The sequence below is a fragment of the Zosterops lateralis genome (assembly GCF_965231275.1).
Source record: "Zosterops lateralis genome assembly, chromosome: 3".
Lineage (NCBI taxonomy): Eukaryota > Metazoa > Chordata > Aves > Passeriformes > Zosteropidae > Zosterops > Zosterops lateralis.
The window spans coordinates 98,161,581-98,182,774 of NC_139764.1; the positions used below are offsets into that span (position 1 = coordinate 98,161,581).

General features: G+C 47.0%; 1 protein-coding gene and 1 long non-coding RNA gene across 2 annotated transcripts in view; one reads left to right on the forward strand and one right to left on the reverse strand.

Annotated features, from left to right (window-relative positions):
- LOC310906681 overlaps window positions 1-19,431 on the reverse strand; it is a 169,312-nt gene extending 149,881 nt beyond the window's left edge. Inside the window, exon 1 of the long non-coding RNA XR_014589465.1 lies at window positions 19,342-19,431. This is a non-coding gene — a long non-coding RNA (uncharacterized lncRNA). The remainder of the gene's footprint in view (window positions 1-19,341) is intronic.
- On the forward strand, window positions 14,605-16,779 carry ID2 (inhibitor of DNA binding 2). The gene is made up of 3 exons (XM_083856067.1): window positions 14,605-15,037; window positions 15,250-15,314; window positions 15,985-16,779. Exons 1-2 carry the CDS (start codon window positions 14,690-14,692, stop codon window positions 15,304-15,306), a joined length of 405 nt encoding a protein of 134 aa, XP_083712193.1. The 5' UTR covers window positions 14,605-14,689; the 3' UTR covers window positions 15,307-15,314; window positions 15,985-16,779.
- Window positions 19,432-21,194: the final 1,763 nt, after the last annotated feature.

A 21,194-nucleotide genomic window follows, 5' to 3' on the forward strand; every position in this document is an offset into this window, starting at 1 on the left:
AACTCTGAAGTTATAGGAACGAATGTTTCTTTAAATGCTATCACAAATGCAAGAAAGGCTCAAGACTGTCTAGGAAAGGTAAGGTTTATAAGGAAAAGGAACACCACCACTCTCATTTGTGCACGAACTCCAACAGGAGGGTGAAGCATGTGACTGTGAGAAAGTTTGAGTCACATTTGCATACAAATAGTTAAAGAGCACTCAAATGAGTCATGAAAATTCACTCTGTTTCTAAAAATGAGTGGAAATGCTAATGCACTGGTAAGGCTGAGATTTCAATTGATGATAAGCAAAAATATTTACCGTTCTGGTTTCAGAGAGACTCTAACTTCTACTCATTATTCCTGCCTACTACAACAGCCCATGCAACATTCATTTAATTCAAATCTTGCCAGTATTTATCTCTATACATTTTTTTATTATTTGGGGTATTTTAAGGGAGAGTGGATTTTTTTTTTTGTGCAATACCACATTATTTTTCCTGCATTAATGGTGAAGTAATGGTATTATATGACAAGGGGTAATACAAAATCTTCTGAAAAAAATCATAAATGCACTTAAATTCTGTGCCCAGGTAGGATGGTCTAACGTGTTGTTTAGGAAAGCAAGGAAGGTGTCAGCACTGGGATTTGTGCAAAGAGAAAACCTTTTTGGAAGAAGGCATGGGTGTTTATTTGCAGAACTGTGTAAAGGCAGTATTAGAGGATGATGGAAAGTCAGTTAGGGTGAGTACAGCTTTTGTCACTACAATGACAAAAAAATTTAAAAGTTAAAAATATGTGAGTGCTCTTCAACTCCAGGGCCCAGGAGACAAAACGGGTTTACCACAGCTTGAAGAGCTCACTCTCCATTTACAAATGTTTATAAAAGCCAAGGTAATGCGGCAAAGAGCAGAAAATACAATGGATTTTTCCTTCTCCAGTCCTAAGTGGAGCAGCTGAACAAGTCATAAAGATGACTCTCACTGACAACCCTGCTCCCGTCCCAGCTCTCATTAGCACCCATCCACACCACAGGTAACACTCCTATTGCTCTAGGGGAATACATCACGTGAGGACTACAGGAAAGAAGTACTGCCTGACTTTTGCAGCTGTCATCCTCACAAGCTGCCTGGTTTTAAAACATTAGCAAAAATGGCAAGGTAACAGCTTGTGTTTGTTCTGTCATCCCCTCACTTCAAGACCCCTGACGCACTGAGAGACAGACTGCGGGTCAGGTTCTGCTCTGCCCCGTTCTTTCTGTCGTTATTTACACCTGAACAAACTGAGTGGAAAACATGCAAAATGGTACCATTTTGTTTTGATAGTGTTTTACCCTCACTTCACAGGGGTGAGAATGAATAGACAGGGTGCAAGGCAGTGGAGAATCAGGGATTCTGTATATTAAAAAACAGTGCAGACAGCCACAGAAAGTGTCAAACACCATATAAAAGGACTGTTCATGCATTCATGCTCAGCATCTGTGATCTGGACAGTATAAACAGAAGTCACTGTCTTTGGGCTGTGCGGATTTTACAGGGTTTTGTTTATATAATTTAAAAATCAGCAGACCTGCAAGGCTGAATGTGGCAGGATGCTTTGCAAACAGCAATCTCACCCATTACAGAAGATTCTGGAGCTTACAAGAGGAATTCCCTCACTATTGATAGATGCTGAAGGTTATTGTCAAATGACTGATACTGGCTCTCTGCTATGTGATGCTGGAGCCTACAATATCAATTAAAAACCCTTAAACAATTTGAAGAATTGCCTAGCTGAAGCTCTGATAATCTAGAATGCCTTCCCCTTCCATATCGAGTTGGGCAAGTAATATTAGTTAGGAGGGAAGCCTCTCTGCCACTCTGAAGGATTAAGATCTGTGGCTTCATATGCAAGAAAGTCACGTCCTCAGGGAGATCTTTGATGCCTACAGCCAAGGTGTGCTAACACAGCCTGAAAGGGTGGACTCTGCCTTAGTCCCAGGAACAGGAGCTGAATTTGCAGATGTGCAAAAGCCAGGAAGGATGGAAGCAGCATGGTGGCTAAAAGCAAACTGGGACAGTTGGGAGTGAAGGAGAGGGAAGGTAACAACCAGTAGAGCCAAGAGCCACAGGAGCAGCTGGGAGTCTATGTCAGCTACCAATGACAGCTGATGGTTACTGAAATGGCATCATGGCCTTGTCATCCCCAGCACAAAAGGGGTTGACAGCAGACCCACAGTAGGAAGAACATGAGCATGTTTTCACACAGCCTGCCTAGAAAACAATTCAACTTCCATTCTGCCCAGCTACTGTCAGCAAAGCCCCACAGACATGAGGAGTGGTGGAGTGCATCTTAAGGAGTGATTTGAAGGTGAGTGGCTGAAAAGAATTTTCCAGACCTTCATCCCACACAAGAAGGATAAGACACAGGAAAACATGAAGATATCTGTGCAATAAAAGGACGAATGTGTGGTACAGGCCAGCATTGCTACCACAGCAAAGGCCCTGTTCAGCTAGGCAATAAATTACCAGCACCGGAAAGAGTGGATAGAGTCCAAAAAAAGAGCAAGGGGATTTTTTGCCTGGAGCACAGAGGATGTTAGATGAAGTTACTTGGTGTAGATGCAGGTTTTCCTCTTTAACCATCTGGTTTGTGAATTGATGGCAGTTTTTGTTGTTTGGAAGAAAATCTCATGCATTCTGGGATTTTGTTTTGGTCTCCCTCATACTGTAAGCACTCTTCAGAGCTATTAAGTTGAACAGCCACTAGTTAAGCACTTAGAGATGGGCTCTGACAGGTTTCCCAAGCTGCTTCTGAAATGTATTTGGCAAATAAATTCCTCCTCATCTGCTAATTTCAGACTTTTAAAATAATTTAGCTCTCAAGTACATAACATAATGTTATTATCTTGTTCTTTACAATCTGAGGGCAGAATCTATTTAGAACGTGAGCAGGCTGGCTATGTGCAAGTGACAAGCTTTAGATAAAATTCACTTGCCAACCCAGAGCAGTGAAACAAATTCCCTCCCTGCTCTCACAGGCACCTGTTACACCAGCCAAAAACCAGCCACATCCCACATACACATTCACAAACACACCTGAAGCTCAATGCAAAGCTGTGACCCAACAGGGAGAGTTTTCGTGTGTCTCGCTGGATTTGCATCAGGCCCCATAGGTGTAAAGCATGAAGACTACTGAGTCCCCATCAAAGGAGTTTCCACTGCCTGTTTCATGTCTTACCCACAGCCACCCCCATAACAGCTGATTCACACAGACAGCCTGCTTATTCTATACAGGAATGTACATTTGCAGCTTATATACATGTGCTTCAATCCACAAAACACTACCAAAATAGCAGAAAAGAGAAATTGGCACACTCCAGACTGCTCCTTAAAACAATTCTGCAAGGTGTGTTGCTGCTCTCAGTACAGAGCAGAGAGTATCATGTCCCCAAATAGCTATGCCTTTATCAGGTTTAAAAAAGGAGCATCTGCATTACAGCAGAAAAAAAACACCCAGTCAACAAAAAAATTACCAAAAATTTTCCCATTACATTTTTCCTTAATAGAATCTATAAAACCACTTATGAAAACAAAGCAGAAGCTCACATAAAGAGAAATACAATCATGCCTCAGAAGAAAACCAAGATTATTTTCCTGAACATTTTCTCAGGAAATTCTCAAAGAAGTGGTCTGATTCTTACAAGGCCTGTCAAAAACCAAGGCTTCATGGCCCATTCTTCCCAGTTCAGACTGAAATTTAGAATTTCCATCACACCACGTGACTGTCCCAAATGACAACTTCTGGATTGTTTTCTATCTGAGGATTATAAGAACCTCACTGGATCAACCCAGAACCTATGTCTCCCATAACCTAGGAAACTGATTTAACTATGGCTAAAATCACCACAGTTTACCTCACAAGTTGTCCTAACAGGAGACAGAAACACAAGAAACTTCTTCAGAAGCATTCACTTTCTGGATAGTGTTGCTTATTTTAGCTTGACATTTCAAATGGAAGAAATCTAAATTGACGAAGAAATCTGAAACTTGAATTCTCCCTCTCCTGTTCCCCTTTAATCCTTAGACTTCCTTGCTCCAAGTCCTCATCCAGCTGTGACTGGTACTTTCTCTGGTCGCTGGCAGTCACCCTACTGTCACTGCACCACCACGTGATTTCCCAGCTGGAGAGTAGGAGGTGGAATCTCTCTTTAGGCCCTGAAGAAGCTTTGGGCCCTGAAAAGCTGGAAAGGACACCAGAATGCTTCTTATTAAAATCATTACTTCTGTCACCTCAGAATCTTTTCCCATATTTATTAGAATATTTTCTGTACTACTCTCAAAAGTGATATTCCCTTTTCAAGAACAAGAGGGGAAAGGAAAGGAAAGGAAAGGAAAGGAAAGGAAAGGAAAGGAAAGGAAAGGAAAGGAAAGGAAAGGAAAGGAAAGGAAAGGAAAGGAAAGGAAAGGAAAGGAAAGGAAAGGAAAGGAAAGGAAAGGAAAGGAAAGGAAAGGAAAGGAAAGGAAAGGAAAGGAAAGGAAAGGAAAGGAAAGGAAAGGAAAGGAAAGGAAAGGAAAGGAAAGGAAAGGAAAGGAAAGGAAAGGAAAGGAAAGGAAAGGGAAAGGAAAAGGAAAGGAGCTGTTATCTTTAAACCAATGGCAATATGTGAAGCAGCTGGTCAGAAAATGTACTGGCTACTAACTCTAGTTCTGGCTGCCAAACTTGTGATCGATGGGACCTGTTACTTCAAGTGGTGTTTTCATCGTAATTTAGATCTTTAGGACAATTCCCATTGGATTAATGACTTCCCATGTGATAAACAGTCTCCTGACACAGGCCTGCTCTAAGTGACTTGTCCATCATCTCACATAAAAAAAAAACTTTGTGGCAGAGACACGGATTAAGCCCTCCAGAACATAATTCAGCTGTTTTAAGGAGCATCTTCCTTCTTTGTGTGCCTTCTACAACAACTGAGGTAAGGCTTCCACAGAAAGCAACCTCCCGTACCATGTAAGTCTCATCTATGCCACAAAGGAATACGCAGCCCTGATGCTGTAGATTGCCCAACTAACAACAGGCAGAAATGCACAAAGCTTACAACTATGAGCATCTAGCCTGCAGGTTACATACTGTGGACTGTAAACCCCAGAATTCCACCAAACCACAGTCAGGAAAGCTTCTTGGTCTATCAGCCACTGCTCATTCCTCTAAATGCTGTAAAACATGTCAAGTCACACATACCCCCCCACCTCCCCCTCCCCCCTCCCAAAAAAAAAAAAAAAAAAAAAAAAAAAAAAAAAAAAAAAAGTGGAGAATTGTCAAAAAAGTCAGAGAACCAACTCTGACATGGGAAATCCACATCAAGGCTGGGGTGTCTAGTTAAACCACCGAGCTAAGCTGTCTGGGCTAAGGACAGCTAGACTCAGAAAGCAAGAAAATCAAGAGAGTATCAAGGATACAGTTAGGCTTTTAGGCTTCTGTATTACGTAGAAATAAGTCATCACAGAAGCAACGATTTTCTCAATTGTCTGTAAACTGAGTCTTTAAAGACAGGCTTAGATGCAGATATCAACCAGACACATGCCATAAATCAAGTGAGCTGAATCCCATCTCCAGAACCAAGAGACCTGTGAAAGGGAATAAGGAACACAAAACTATTGCTAATGAAGTGAAAACAAGCAGAGTGATAAGGCAGGAAAAAAGGAAACTGCTAAAAGTCCAAATTCTGATTGTTCAATAGAGAACAGCTGAGATGCTCAGGTAGGGATAAATGAGCTGTTTTGTTCTACCCCAAAGTATTTCAACAAGTTTGTGCATCCTTTTAATATTTTCAGATCTCTTGTCCCTGCTGCAAACAATAGCTCGAGGCCTTAAATAATTTGATTTCAGTCCATTCCAAATTATTTTTATGTTGCCAAATATAGACATATATCCTCCATATTTTGATAAAAGAAGTAGAAGGGTTTCTCAGCCATGTGTTTTGGAATAGTTGAAGGCATTCAGCTTTATGGAGTGATTGACATGAACAATGTGGTGGCATCATCTCCAAGTGTATTCATAGCTAAAGACCCATCAGGAAGACATATTACTGTAATTTTGTCAAACTGGACACTTATTTTCCACAATTGTTGCTACAACCTAAAATTTGCAAGATGACTGGACAATGAGCTTTCGGTGACCTTTAACTAAAATTGTCTTTCCCTGGAATCATCCATCTGCAAAGAATATGTGTGCTCCAAAGTCAGATCAGCACAGAAAGCACTTGCACTCCAGTAATCAGATAAGAAAGCTGGGTCACCTTTTTCTGATCTCTGATGAAACAATTAAGTACGTAGTTGGGATTTATGCTGCAGTACACCACAGCACTATTTCATATTATCAAAAATGAAAAAACTATACGTTTTTGAAACTGAAAATTACAGACTCATCTCTTCAGAGCTAGTATTAAACGTGATATTTTTTAAGGCATCCAACCTCCAGTTTTAGGAGTTAGAGACAGATTTTTCTGGGTCTTCAAGTGCATCAAATGCAGTATACATTTAGTCCATTTTCCATAGTACTTCACTTTCTTTGATTTAAATATGTAGCCTTTCAGCTTTCTGAAAATCCCAACTGTAGCTTTGTAATATCTTCAAACAATTTTTATGCATATTTTACACATCTGGCTCCTCCCTTAGAAGCAGTACGTAGTGCCTCAAGTCAATTAGACCATCCACAAAAGAAATGTGCAAAATGTAATAGCTCCACACTTACATTTCAGACACCTGGCACCAGGATCCACAAGCGCAGACTAGGGACACACATGGTCCCATGGCCTTCAGGCTCTACAGGCTCAGCAATACTTCAGCCCAAGACATTTCAACCCAGCTATCCATGCCCAGCTTTCCAATGGAAGGAATGACCATCATACAGAGACAAAACTCAACTAACTTTGACTACATACCCAAATTTTAAAGACTAAATTCGGGTATGATGAATCAGAAAAATTAGTCATCCACAGTGGAATATACCTCGCTTGGCATCTCTAAGTCAGGCTTCTGGCTGAAAGTGGTTGTCTGGCTCCTGCTGAGAACTGATGGCGAGCAACGGCCCCCAGCGAGGAGATTCACTCCATCCTGAGAGAGGTGTCAGATGGGCACAGAATGAATCACTCTCTGCAGGTGTCTCTTGTTTTCTCTTCCCACCGACTGTAGAGAGATGAGACATAAAACCTCCAAATAGCTAAGATAAGGTGAGATGAACCTCACCCTCAAGAATCGGTGAGTCTGCCAGGCCAGCAGGCCCAGACTTCAGGCTTCTTGCCATCCAGGAGATGCCTTTACCCCTGAGCTACAGTGTTAGGCTCCCTCTTGTTTATAATGCCTCTGGCCCTCTGAAATTTGCATCTGTTTCTTTACTGTGGCAAGCTTGAACAGGATGGGTGGGTGTCCTCCACCTTAGCCTTATCTCTGGTCGTTAAGGTTGCTTTGCAAGCAGGAGGGAGTTTATATCACCTCTGATGAGGAGAACATTGAATCTGCATCACTCACTTCCAGGACAAGTGCTCTCATGAGAAAAATTGCTTATGAGAAAGCAGCAGTTCTTTTCCTTCTTTGCCCCTGAACTTTCCGGCAGCTCCAGCTGCTGCTCCTTGTGCTAAGCTCCACGCTGTCAGCGTGCATTTAACCATGACTTGTGCACACCTCCTGGACCAGGCCTCTCCAGAGATTTAGACACATACCTATTTTGTGTGTCCCAGGTGGGTTTATGCAGGCAACAGTCACTAAGAAAGTCAGTTTAACCTAGATAATCCTCATTCTGGGCCAATAAAGAAGCAAAGTTTTAACAGCCCAGGAAACTTCACTAGAACTCTCGTGGTTCAACAGGACTCATGGGGGTGCACATGCATTTGGGATGCTATGCACTTATTTTATTAAACTGCACTTCCAGTGCCCAAATCCTGAGTGGAATTAGGCTTTCCTGACCATACAAATTTTTTTTCTGTACATTACTTAAAAAGGACTGAGAATGCTGCGGCCCCTGGAACTGTGGTATTTCCACTATGGAACTGAGGTATTCTTCCTGAAGAAAACAGGAAGGCCAGATTGACCAACAATTAGATGCCAGTTGCAGAACAGACTCAATTTCTTCTCTATTTCATGAAACATTATTATTATTGAGGAAAAACAAAACACGCAGAGCATACTACATAAACACACTTCTACTTGAAATTATCATAATTTTATAATTTGGGAGGTGGAGAGGGGGGTGTATGCTTAAAACCATACCCTCCTTTTTTTTTTTTTTTTTTTTTTTTTTTCAGTGAAATTAAGCCAAGTGTTTTGTGATCTTATTCCCACAGGCCAGTACCTAAAGATCAAAATTGGGCCAAAGTGGAAGACTGAGGGGAGCTGGACCAGACAGACAGATAATTAACAAAAGAATAAGCCCATTTTTTACTCCTTGGTTTATTCCTCATTGCACGTGAGGTACTGTCAGTAATCTGCTGCCTGGCCCCTTCTCCCTTTTCTATCCTGAATAGATTTTTCCAGAGAATTGGTGGGGAGTGCAAAATCTGCAACATTTTAGACCTACATTAATTTAAAGGTATCACTAGAAAAGCTACACTAGATGAAAACCATCTGCTACAAAAGCCATGCACTAATAAGTGAACTTGCTTGATTAGAGAGCCACCTAAATGGTTCACTATAAGCACTTATAGAGGATGATATGTAACTTAATTAAAACATAGATGTTGCATTAATAAAATAGTTAAAGATTTTTAAAAATAAATGCATTTGGCTTTGAGTAAAAACATAGGAGTTAATAGACATGGATCTAATACACCTTATACCAGTAGAATTTACTATGCCAGAGAGATTGCTCTCTGAAAGATTTCACAGCAATTTTCTTCAAGTAGAATCAGGTAAGCAACAGCCCTTTGCAGACAGCAGTTTATGTAGCAAAGCCTTCAGGGCACTGGTCCTACTTCCAAAAAAGAGAAATCCTACAAAACAGAAATAAACATTAGAACTAAAGCATCCAAATGTGGATTTGATATAAATGTTGCAGCAAAACCATGCAATTCACATGGAAACACCCCTCTTTGCAGGGTGGTGCTGGAGAACACAGTTCGAGTAAAAGTCATTTTATTGCACAGCAGCAGTTTAGGAATATGGTCATAAAATGATACACATGTCAAAACAGAATCCAAACAAAGGCCTGGCCTTCCTATAATTCGACACTTCTAGCCAAAATGGAGATGTCTCAAAAGAATTAAAAAACATTTATATTTTGCCAAAATACTTCCAAAGCATCCCAAAAATACACGTTTTGGGACTAACAGCAGCAAATGAGAGATGCCTAAAAGCGGGGATGAAGGGAATGATACTGTGCGAAAGCAACGTTATTCAAAAGCACAATGAGGAAAGAGGAAAAAAGATCTTAAAAGTTGGCAGATGTGTGGCATTTGCCAATACGGCCCAGAAAAGAATGGAGTTTGGAGATGGGTCTCGGAGAAGGTGTATGCAGACGTTCCTGGAAGCAGCAGCCGGAGGGGTTCGGAGCGGGGCGGGTGCACACGGTGGGCAGGGCATTCTCGTGCCCCGGGAAGGACCTGGAGGCGAGGGAGCTGCGGTGCCAGCCCCGTGCCCCAGAGGCGCTGCCGGCAGAGCGGGACGCCAGGAGCCCTGCCGGGGCAGCACGGGGGGCCGGGGAGCAGGACTCCTGCCCGCAGCAGCACAGCTGTTGGCAGGGCGCCGCGGGCGCGGGGAGATGTCACCCTGCCGGGGCCGCTCCGGGGCTGCCCACGCAGGCGGAGCGCCGGGCCCCGCTCCCCGGCCGGGCCCGCGGCAGCGCTGTCTGTCCCACGCACGGCAGCCGCGCTCCGCCCGGCCCGGCCCCGGTGACACCGTGACACCGGCTGCGGTGGCGCACGCACGACACGCGCGAGGCGTGGGACAGTGGCCGCAGCCGCGCCCCTGCCAGCCCGGCCTGCAGCGCTGGGGCCGGGGGCACGGGCAGGGCTCTGCCGCCACGGCGACCAGTGGGGAACAGGGAAAAGTAGAAGGGAAAAAAAAAACAAACAAACCAAAAAAAACCCAGTCCCTTCCCCCAAGGCAGCTGCGGAGTGTGCTGAAACCCCCTTTTAGGCACAATCAGCCCCGAGCATCTGGGCAAGGATGAGGTGGGTGCAAAGTGCACGGGGAGGAAATGTGTCAGCTGCAGCATCCGAGAGCAGCGGAGCAAGCTCAGACGGGAAATGAGCTTGCGAAGTGCACCCGACAAGATGATCGCGGGGATAAGTTGCTTCTATGGAAACTGCAGCCCGATGAACCAAAAAACAGTTTGATGGCAAAGTTTTAGCAGGAGCCGGCTCATGCCTGGTTTCAGCTACATTCCCCACCCCCTGAAGAAAAAAAAAAAAAAATGAAGAAAAAGCTTCACAATGTGTTTCTTGTTATGGACAAAAAAAAAAAAAAAAAAAAAAAAAAAAAAAAAAAAAAAAAAAAAAAAAAAGGGTGGGGGGGGACACACAGGTTTTTTTCCTGTATGGGCTACATCATATTAAGCTGTAAGTTTAGTTCTGGACAAACAATCTCTTGTTGCATCTCTGGGATGGAGGTTAATGAATTCCCACAGATGATGTTGGCCAAACAGTGGTCGGCTTGTGACTTGATTTCCAGCATCATGATGTGAGGGGATCAGTATAGAAAAGCACTTTGAAGGGAAGAGGCTGCCTACAGCAGGATTGTTTCTACAAGCTAATTGTACTGAGTGCAGCTGCACAAAGCTGGATCAACAGTAATAGAAGGCGGCGCAGACTTCCTGACGCCAGCCCCGCAGAGCTCCCACCAACAGCCTGGCAATTCCAGATTGTTTTCCAGACCTTATCTCTCCCCCAAGTTTTTTTTTTTTTTCTTCTTTCGCCTTTTTTTTTTTTTTTTTTTTTAATTTTGTGACCGGAACAAAAGTAACAGGAAAATCCTTTGTGAAAGTAGAAAATGCTGTTACAGATCGCTGCCTTTCGCAGAAGTTGTAACTAAATATTTTGCATGCATTACTCTCCCTCCCGCTCAAAAGAAAGAGAGAAAGGAAAAAAAAAAAAAAAAATCCAACCCCCAAACTTCTACAACTTTGAATGAATTGGAAACGTGAGGGAAACAAAAGGAAGCGGGTAGTTAAAAGTGGCCGGGTTTAGCGAGATATTTTACCTGGTACATTGAAAATTCCTGTATCAAAACATATTTGGACACCCCGCTTGGACAGGCTGGATAGTGTCAATGACTTGGAACCCGGCCAATTTTAACAGATTTTTTTTTTTTAGTCTGGTTTGATGGCTTAAATACGCGGCAATTAAAGCTATTTACATTATTAGTGGATGTTTTAGATAGATTTCATTAGCGGCAGGGGACAGGGCCGCGGAGGAACGCGCCGTCCCTCAGGCCCTGCCCGGAGCCCCGGCCCGCACACCGGGGAGCCCGCCCGGGGGGCCTTGTGACCCTGGGCTGGGCTGAGCCTTCACAGCCGAAAGAACTGGCACCCCTCAAAAAATCCGCAAAAACATACGGGTTTGGTTTGGTTTGTTTTTTGGGGTTTTTTTTGGGGGGGCGAAGGGGTGCAGAACCGAACCCCCCGCTCTGTCCCCCACATGGGAGCCCGGGAAGCGCGGCCCAGCCCTTCCCGCCCGGGCCGCGGGCACCGGCCCCGCGGGGCAGCCGGGCTGAGGGGCGAGCGGCGCCGGCACCTTTCCCCCCACGCGCACCCGCGATTTTGCCCGTTTTACACTTTCCTCTCTCCTTTCTGCGGGCGCCCCCCCCGCCTTCCCACATTCCCTCGTCCTCCCCCCGCGGCCTGGCGGGGCGTCCGGCGGCGGCCCCCGCTGCAGGTGCGCCCGGGAGGGGGAAGCGGGGCCGGGCCGCCGCCGCGGGCGCAGCCCCGGTCGCCATGGCAGCCGCCTGAGCGGCGCCGCCGGGCCCGGGCGGCGCGGGCGGGGGGGGCGGCGGCGAGGGGCTGATGTCACGGGGCTGGCGCCGCGCAGTCCGGGCCGGCCCCGGGCGCGGGGCGGGGCGCGGGGGCGCGGGGGGGGGGACGGCGCCCCCGGGGCGGCCGCGCTCCCGGCCCCGCTCCGCGCACCCGGAGCCGGCGCCGGGCGGGGGAAACGCGCGCCCGCGGAGCGCAGCCCCGCGTTTGCGATCCCGGGGGCGCGGAGGAGAAAGCGGCGCTTTGTGGCGGCGACTCCTCACAGATGTTGGCGGCGTTTCGGGGCTGGGAACCGGCTGTAAAAGTCCCGGCTGAAAACAGAGGCGGACGCAGCGCTGCCGAGGCGCTGGGAGCTGCCTGGGACGGGTCCCGGGTCCCGGCAGAGCCCCCGGGAGCGGCTCGCAGCCCCTCCCCGCTGGGTTCGGGCCCCCCCGGCCCGCCGGCACCGGCACCGCCCGTGGGGCCGTGTCAGGAGCTCCCAGAGCTGCCCAGCCGCTGCCAAGGCTTTCAATGGTAAAACAGCAGAACTGGGGGAATTAAATGTTAGGGGAAAGCCACTGGAGCCGCTCTCCTGGGGAAGCGGAGCCTGACTGCCCGCCGGCTCTACTGCGTGCACATGACAGTCATTTGATGACAGAGCAAACAGCCAGGTTAGCCTCTCCACAACTTCCCGGTGTTCGGAAAAGCCTGCTAAGCCCTTGGTGCGGAAAGCCGAGAGCAATAATACGGGTCCTCTGCAGCGCCCGGCCGGGCGGTGCTGCTGCGCTGTCCGAGAACCACCAGCAGTGATGGGAGAGGCATGAACATATTTACCTTGGCTGTTATTGCACCAAAACCACTCGACATTTCTCCCACTGGTGCCTTCATTAGACAGAAACGCATGTTGCAAGGACCAAAACCTGTAGGTCTGACCTTTAGGTTTGACCTGCACGTCAAATACCACCAGCAATTGGAATCTTAGAGATGTAAGGGTTGAAGTCTCCCTAAGTCGTGATTTTAAGTAAGTCGTTAATTGGCAGGGTGTTTTTTATTATTATTTACTCTCTGTAACTGCACTTGAACACTGTACTTGTCTTCCTATCAGATTGAATGTCGAGATTCACTTTCACCCTCCGCGTTTCAAAACGCGCTGAACTGTGTTCCTGTCAGCCTCGGCACCGCCTCCAGCCCCCCCGGAGAACAGCCCCGGGACAAACACCCTGGTGTCTCAGTCACCAAAGTGCCCTGGTAAAAGAATAGCCAACCACCAGCTCAGGAATGCCACGTTAATTGGGAAAAACCTGATGTGGCTCTTCGCAGCTTTGTCTCCAAGTGTCCGCAATGTTCCTCTCTCACAGCCCCGGCCCCCTCCGTGTAGCTGTGCAACAACCGCGCAGATAAATCCAGTATTTGTCTGCTTTTCATATTTATGATTGGCAGCACAATCCTCACTGATTTTATGGAGGTATGCGTTTATTACAGGTTTTGTTTGCAATGAACACTAACGTGCTTTGAGCATCTGAATGGTTTTACTATCAGAGAATTGCTGCGATTTGTGCAGAATTTCATTTATATTAGTTGCGTATATACGTTCACCCTTTTTAAAGCAGAACTTTCCTTAGGTGTGGAAGGGAAGGTGGAAGCTGTGTCCGTTTGTTACACAGCCGCTAGCATAAGCAAAATATAGGAAAATACAGTGGAACTAAACTTAAAAAAAAAAAAAAAATCTAAGTCACTTCTCCAGCTCAACAAAACAGAAAAACCCCGAAAACTTTTTCCTCTGGAATGTTTCTGGAAGATGTTTCATTGGCTGCAACCGAAAGCTGCTAAAAGTACAGCGTGTAGTAAGCATTTGCATTTGTCACCAGAAACAATCTATGCATAATTAATGGCAGTTCTGTGTCAGGAGCACTGATAGGGCGCAGATGAGCAGCCTTTCAAGGGTAATACATGTAAATGCACTTCCAGTATGCAGATTTGCTTAATGATCTCCAATTAATAGCATCATCTGAAGTAGCCCTGTTCTGGGGAGCGGGGCGCTGGGAGGGACCCGGCCTGGCTGCCGGGTGCTCCATGTCCCCTCCTCACTAGGGGGACGGAAACTTGCTGTGGGCTTTATAGGCTTATTTTATCTTTAATCTTGATTTATTTCATTCCTCCTTGCAGCCGCAGCCTACAGCGCTGGCTGCAAACCCGGCCATTGACTTTCGCTGCCGTGCGCTAAGTGTGGACACACAAACACCGCCGAGATGCTCCAATTCACGGTGACCTGGGGAAGGCTCAGCCCCCGCCACCCCTCGCTGCAGCGGGAACTGCGCGTTCCGCGCCGCCAGCCCCGCACACCGGGGCGAGCCCGCGCAGAGATCGGGGTGCGGCGGAGGGCAGGGAGCGGGCAGGGGGGCAGAGGAGGCCGCGGGGACACCTGAGGGCCAGGGGGGGGACACCTGAGGGCTGGGGGGAGCGCGGAGCAACCTCCCCACACCCGCGCGGGCCCGCACAGCCCCGCGCACTATTTACTCCCTCAGCTGTGCGCGCGGCCACGCCCCCCGCTGCCATTGGCTGCCCGGGCGGAAGGCCCCACCAGTGAGGGCGCCCCGCGGTGATGGACGTGCCGGCGGCCACCAATGGCAGCGAGCGCGGGCCGGGCCCGGCCGCGGCAGCCGTATAAGAGCGGTCGCGCAGCGCCGGCCCTCAGTGCGAGCTCCGGCAGCGCCAGAGCCGTAGCGCAGAGCTCTCCAGGCTCCAGCCCTCCCGCCGGAATCGCGCTCTCCGTCCGTCCGCCTGCCAGCATGAAAGCCTTCAGCCCGGTGCGGTCTGTCAGGAAAACCGGCCTCTCGGAGCACAACCTGGGCATCTCCCGGAGCAAGACCCCCGTGGATGATCCCATGAGCCTGCTGTACAACATGAACGACTGCTACTCCAAGCTGAAGGAGCTGGTGCCCAGCATCCCGCAGAACAAGAAAGTGAGCAAGATGGAAATCTTGCAGCACGTCATCGACTACATCCTGGACCTGCAGATCGCTTTGGACTCGCACCCCAGCATCGTCAGCCTGCACCACCAGAGGCCCGGGCAGAACCCTTCCTCCAGGACTCCTCTGACCACGCTCAACACAGACATCAGCATCCTCTCGCTACAGGTAAGGGCGGCCCCGAGCCCGCACGGGGAGCGCTGGCGGGGTCTGTCCCCGGGCGGGGGGCGGTGACAGCGGGGCCCGCCGGGCTCCCCTCCTGAGGCTGCCGGGCCGGGGCATTGCCGGGAGCCGGGGCATTGCCGGGAGCCCGGACAGCCCGTCCCGCCCCCGGGGCCGCTCGCCCACCTCGCCCTCACACTGCCCTTGTTCTCCCGCAGGCGTCCGAGTTCCCCTCAGAGCTCATGTCAAGCGACAGCAAAGCACTTTGTGGCTGAATCGAACGGTGAGTGCGGTGCGCCTTTTTCATAAACTTGGGGTGAAAACTGCCTCCCCGGGGAACGGGAGGCGTGATGGCAAGGGCTAAAAATAGGTCCTGAAAGTTGATTAGGAGATGCCTTTGTAATCAGTAAGAAATGAGCCTAGGAACCGAGTCTTGAGGTCCTGTGTGTGTGTGTGTCGCTGAGGGTCACCCAGCAGCACAGGCTCCTCTGATCCTGCTCTCTGCCTAATGCATGTTCTTATCTCTTTTGGAGCCTTAACTTCCTGGGCCAAAGTGACTGATTAAGTTGGGAATCTTGGCACAATTCCTTGAATTCTGTGATGTGGGATTGTCTGCGCTATCAGTTAAATAAGCGACTGCTTTTAATCAAATAATTGCTCTAAGAGGCAGACTGGCGCCTCTGAACATTGCGTTTACAGAGATCTAAATAAAGATTGGACTGAGAATCCTTTTTCTAGCCTTTCCCTGGAGTGTATGTTATTTTTATGTTCAATTTGTGCTCTTGAGAGCGAGTGTGTGAGCGTGTATGTGTTGCATCTGGACGCCAGGGTTTGCCCAATCTCTGAGTGTTTGGTTAAATGTTCAAACTGTGGCTTCCTCTCTGGCGCCAGTCTGTCCGGATCTCTGCCCTGTTAGCATTCTCCTAAATATGCCTCTTTTCAATCTCTTGCAGGTGTTCCACTGATGAGATTTTTTTTTTCTTTTGCACAAGAAAATGTCTACAGGATTTTTTTTTTTTTTTTTGAGGTGCTGAATTTATTTTTCAGCTGTATCTGGAGGGGGAAATCCACATTCAAGAAAAAGGACCTTTTAAAATGAATAAAGAAGAAAAATTCAAGATTGATCTTTATCCCCACCCCATTTTTCAACTTGGACTGAACCTAGTTATTTATGAAGAGACTCTTAAATACCCTTTCCCTAGTTGGAAGGCTTCCTTTATATACTATTCCCAACGTGGGGAGCGAAACAAAAATCTCACAAGGAGTTGCCCATTTTAAAGCAGACTTTGCCTTTTTTCCAAAGGTGGAGCGTGAGTACCAGAAGGATCCAGTGTTCAGTTTTTTAGGAAAGTCTGTGGTCAGAAATTACCTTTTTGACACAAACCTAGGACTGAATGCTGTGTATATATTTATATATAAATATATATATATGAGTGAAACCTTGTGAACTCTTTAATTAGAGTTTTCTTGTATAGTGGCAGAAATATACATTTCTGCAAAAAGTGTAATGATGTACTTAATCATGCTAAACTTTTTATAAAAGTTTAGTTGTAAACTTAACCCTTTTTATACAAAATAAATCAAGTGTGTTTCTTGAACTGATTGCTTGCTTTATTCTTTGGGGACCAACTGTTTGCTGGCTTTGATTTGTGTTGTTTTTGCTGTTGGGTTTTTTTTTAATACTTATACATTGTTATGAATTTATCAAGTAAAAATTCAAATATGTAGAGACTATAAAGAATAAAATTACCTGAAGTGAATAATTCTTGTAACTTGGAAAATCTTATTTGAGTGTATATTGCAATCTTCTAAGTCATCTGCCTGTAAACAGTGTGAAAGGAACTAGAAAAGGAATTTATTACACAAGGGATGCTATTGACAAAAGTGCTTGGAAATGTACAAAAGCAGTTAATCCTGAGGCATTCCCATGGAGTATCGCCTTTTTTCTTCCCTCCCACCCCTCTGAATGATTCAGTTCGGGGTAGTAATGGCCCAGATCTGTTAATTTGTGCTTAGAATAATCACTCAGAATTAAGGGTTGTGGGTGGTTATTAGTGCCCCAACTATTAAATTTCTCTAAAAGGGCTTTGAATGTGAGAGTTGGTGATGCGTTAACATGGGATCTGGAATGATGAAGTGACTGTTGCCTTTCCTCACTGGAATTTTCATGCTTCCATGCAATATTTCACTGAAATGGGCTTTCTAATCAGTTGCAGCAGCTTCTCCATATGACTAAGATACTGAGAATTGAGTTAAATCGCTGTTGTGTTACTGATTAAACTTTGGCTGCTCCTACAGGGACTCTCTCCATAAGAATTAAATTAAATTTGAAATTGGAGTCTAAATTCCTGAAAGCCAGAAACGGTTTATTTCTTCTTTCTCTTTTGCCCTCAGAAGTGATGCAGTATCCCATATTATTCCAGGGACACTTACTGTACCCTGTGGAACCACTGTTCATTAAATATGTGTAGTTGTCATGAGACAGTGGATGTGGGAACTGTGCCTTATCAGATGACATTCTAATTTAAGCGCACGCATAAACTTCCCCGAAATGAGAAGTTAAATTGTGGGTCCTACTTGGGAATTTTAAGAGAGTCACTTGTAACCTGAACGAAAGAAACTTCACTGGTGCTTGGGGTGAGTGCAGCCCTGGCAGGCGCTGCCTCTGGGCTGAGGGAGCTGTTTGGGGTTTCTGCTCTGGGGACTCTTAGTGTGAAAGGCCGGAGCCTCACCTGGGGCTGTAACACTTTCCCCAGCGAACAGGTGGGTGGGTGGTGCTCTGGGGCAGCAGCAGCTGCCTTTCCTTGCCCTTGACACCAAATCCATTCCCGCAGGCTGGGAGAAAGCCAGCTCTGATCTCTTAATGCCGAGGCTGCCCTCCCCGGGCAGAAGCGCGCCCTCGCGGGGGATCGGTGCCAGCAGGAGACAAGGAGGGTTAGCACGGGCCGGGCCGGGCCGGGGGTGGGGAGAGAAGGACACGGCCCAGGGCTGATCGGCATCTCCCCGTGCCCAGCCCCGCCGGGATCAGGGAAAGGTCCGTGCGGCCACCCCGGCCGTGCCTCCTGCGGCCAGAGCTCGCCACTGTCCCCGGCACAGGGCTGCCCCGGCCCCGGGCACTCAGCGTTTAACCCTGGCAGCCCGGCAGTGAAACAGCTCCCTGCCGCAGATCAGCACGCCTCAGCCCCTAAAATACTCTTTCTTCTGTATATTTTACCCAACTCTTAACAGCAGCACAGTCAGGGTTGTGATCAGAGCATTGAGATCTTCCAAACCAGTAACAGTCCAATGCAATCGCCACCAAATTTCACCGTCAAAACTAATTTTTCACCCTGCTGCACATTTCAGTGCAGTGAAACAACAGTAAGTCTCTTTAAACCCACACTTAAATTTATAAAATTAAAGAGCTGCAACGGTCAGATCACTGTAATTATTTAAGATCAACCCCTTTGGAAACTACGGCGTTTACACTTTGGTATTTTTAAGCTCGGGATGATTAACACACTTGTAGAATGAAACCGATTTTCTTATCATGCATAGCCAAAAAAGAAATTCACAATTTACAAGGCGTGGGGAGCTGAGCAGGAAAACAAACAAACATGTTTTTAAAAATGTAAATTAAGAAAGGAACACATTTTTCATCTTTCAGAATTAACTAATTCCTCGACTTGACAATGCAATCCTACGATCAGAACTGGGGGCTTGAACTAGGTCTTCCCTTAGAGATTCACTCTTTGGTTTTGTCCTTAAGATTTTGTCATTCAAAGATAAACAGCGAGGTCAAAGACGAGTGCCCAAAGCCTTAATATTAATTCTTTAAGTTTCCTCGATGATGTGGAATTTCCTTATTCTATACGATTGTCATTGTCCCTCCAGAACACATCAGAAAAATCTGTGACATTTTCAGCCCCTTCCCTGGCCCATTTGCTGTCTCTGCACAGTCCTGTTGTCCTGTTCACTGAGTAGCCGAACGCAACAGACCAAGACGGCCTGCAGTCAAGTATGTGACAGAAAAATACTTTTGGTGACAATCTTATTTAAACTCTGCAATTTGTTTTTGAGTAGGCTCTGCATGAAAGTTGGAAATGCACCTACAAACAATTTCACACGGCGGCGGCGGGGGGAACAGAGACACAAGAGTATTCTCTCCTCTGGAAGAGAGGTTTCCAAACCTGGCTTTGCTTGTGTATCGCCCCTAATGACACGGGGCCCAGCTCCCAGCCTTACCCCAGTCAGAGCTGGACAGTCAGAGCCCTCCGGCCCATCTGCAGGTAAGGGAAGCGCGGGGAGCGGGCCGGGGTTTGTTTACTCACCCCGGGCAAACTGCACTGTGTGTCTATCGCACCGAAACCATTCGGGAGCCACTTGCAGAAGCGCTGCCAATATTTTGACAAAAACATGACCGAGGGCGCTGCCTGGGAGCGCGGGCAGGGCGCACCTCGGGGCCGGGCGGGCGCTGCGTGGAGGGCCAGTGCCCCCCTCCGGGCCGGCCGCGCACCGCACCCGCACTCCGCGCCCCGCACCGCGCCCCGCACTGAGCACAGCGCACAGCACCGCACCGCGCACAGCTCACCCCGCACTCCGCACCGCGCACCCCGCACTGAGCACCGAGCACCCCGCACCGAGCACTGAGCACCGCGCACCGAGCCCCGCACCGCGCCCCGCACCGAGCCCCGCACCGCCCGGCCCCGCACCGCACCCCGCATCCTGCACCGCACACTGAGCCCCGCACCGCGCCGAGCGCCCCGGGAAACGCCGCTCAGCGCTCCGAGCGCCCTCACCCCCAGGAGGGACACGGGTGGTAAAAACCTGCGGGGAAATCTGCTTCGGAACACCAAATGCTTTGCTCGTAACGCAATGAGAGAAACACCCTTTGATAGAACTAATTTGTATTTGACTCTGGAAAGTAAAAGACGTTCTCTGAACAGTGTGTTAAGGATTCTTCCATAGAACGCTTTGCAGTCTGGATCGATTAATGCAATATGGGAAAGAGATAAAATTACGATTTGCTAATGAGAATTAGCTGTGAGTAAGAATTTCTCCCTGTGTTTATCACTGCCCTTGCTACTCACAAGAAATGATTTATAGCTTCTTCTAGAAGCTGTAAAGAAGAGGGATGGCATAATGCAACTGGTGCGCGGCAAAAGAAAACACTGGCATTAAATTTTGTTCAGAAGGTTTTCACAAATGTATTCTGTAAAACTACTGTTTTGCAAAATGATCAGTATTCTCCAATTCTACAGATAAATGAAAATGTTTGATCTTTGAAATCAAATTTGTTTTACCCACATTACCATATTCCTCCCTAGAACAGCCATTAAGTTACCATAATTCTGAAGTGTAGGAGCCAAATGCAAACAGTATTTCAATAAAAGAAGCTGATATTGCTACAGCCACTGATTGTGTGAGCTACTAGCTAAGGTATATTGAAGGAGAAAACAAAGGAAGAAACAAACAAATGCAATTACTTTTGGAGTCACTCATGGTAACTCAGAGGAATTTATATTTCAGTTGATTGCTTGTCTCGAAAAAAAAAAAATAAAAGGGCTTTCACTACACTGGGCAAGAACTATAAATAGGGCCAAACTGAGAAAAATTAATTGCACAGGAAACACTGCAGTGGAGTTACTGCTGTTAGCTGCCCTGGAAGACAGCACTTAACTTGATATTTCACAAGAACACAATGAATGGATAGATAAAATAACATGTGAAGCAACAAGGCCTATCCAGATTTGAAACAATTAAACTAACTGCATTACTTGCCAAAAAGAGTACATTTTTATAAATTTCTAGTAAGTATCACCACAAATTACACCCTGTGACTAACAGTTTTATGAATAGATCAGGTATTTCTCCTTAAAACTAACAGCCTGAAACAGCTCTTAAGTTTTACTACTGATGGCAGAACTTCAAAAGCTCACACACAGTTGTTTGTGGGTTTGGCTTTTTTCTTTCTTTTCTTTTTCAGAACTGGACTGTAAATCCAATGAATTTCTCTTTCATTTGGACGAGAACAAATTATTTGGATACTTACCATCTTGCATCTGAGCAGACACAGGGCCAGCAGTAGTGCCTCACTTGAGTCCATCTCTTGCTAACAGCTGCAGTATCTGATGCTGATGGAAGAGTGCAAGATCAGCTTTGGGTGGTACTTCCTCCATGTATT

Bases quoted from the DNA above. Each gene is read 5' to 3' on its own strand.
- ID2 (XM_083856067.1), top strand. From the start codon at position 14,690: ATGAAAGCCTTCAGCCCGGTGCGGTCTGTCAGGAAAACCGGCCTCTCG. The intron at 15,038-15,249 runs GTAAGGGCGGCC...GTTCTCCCGCAG, and splicing joins TCAGCATCCTCTCGCTACAG to GCGTCCGAGTTCCCCTCAGA.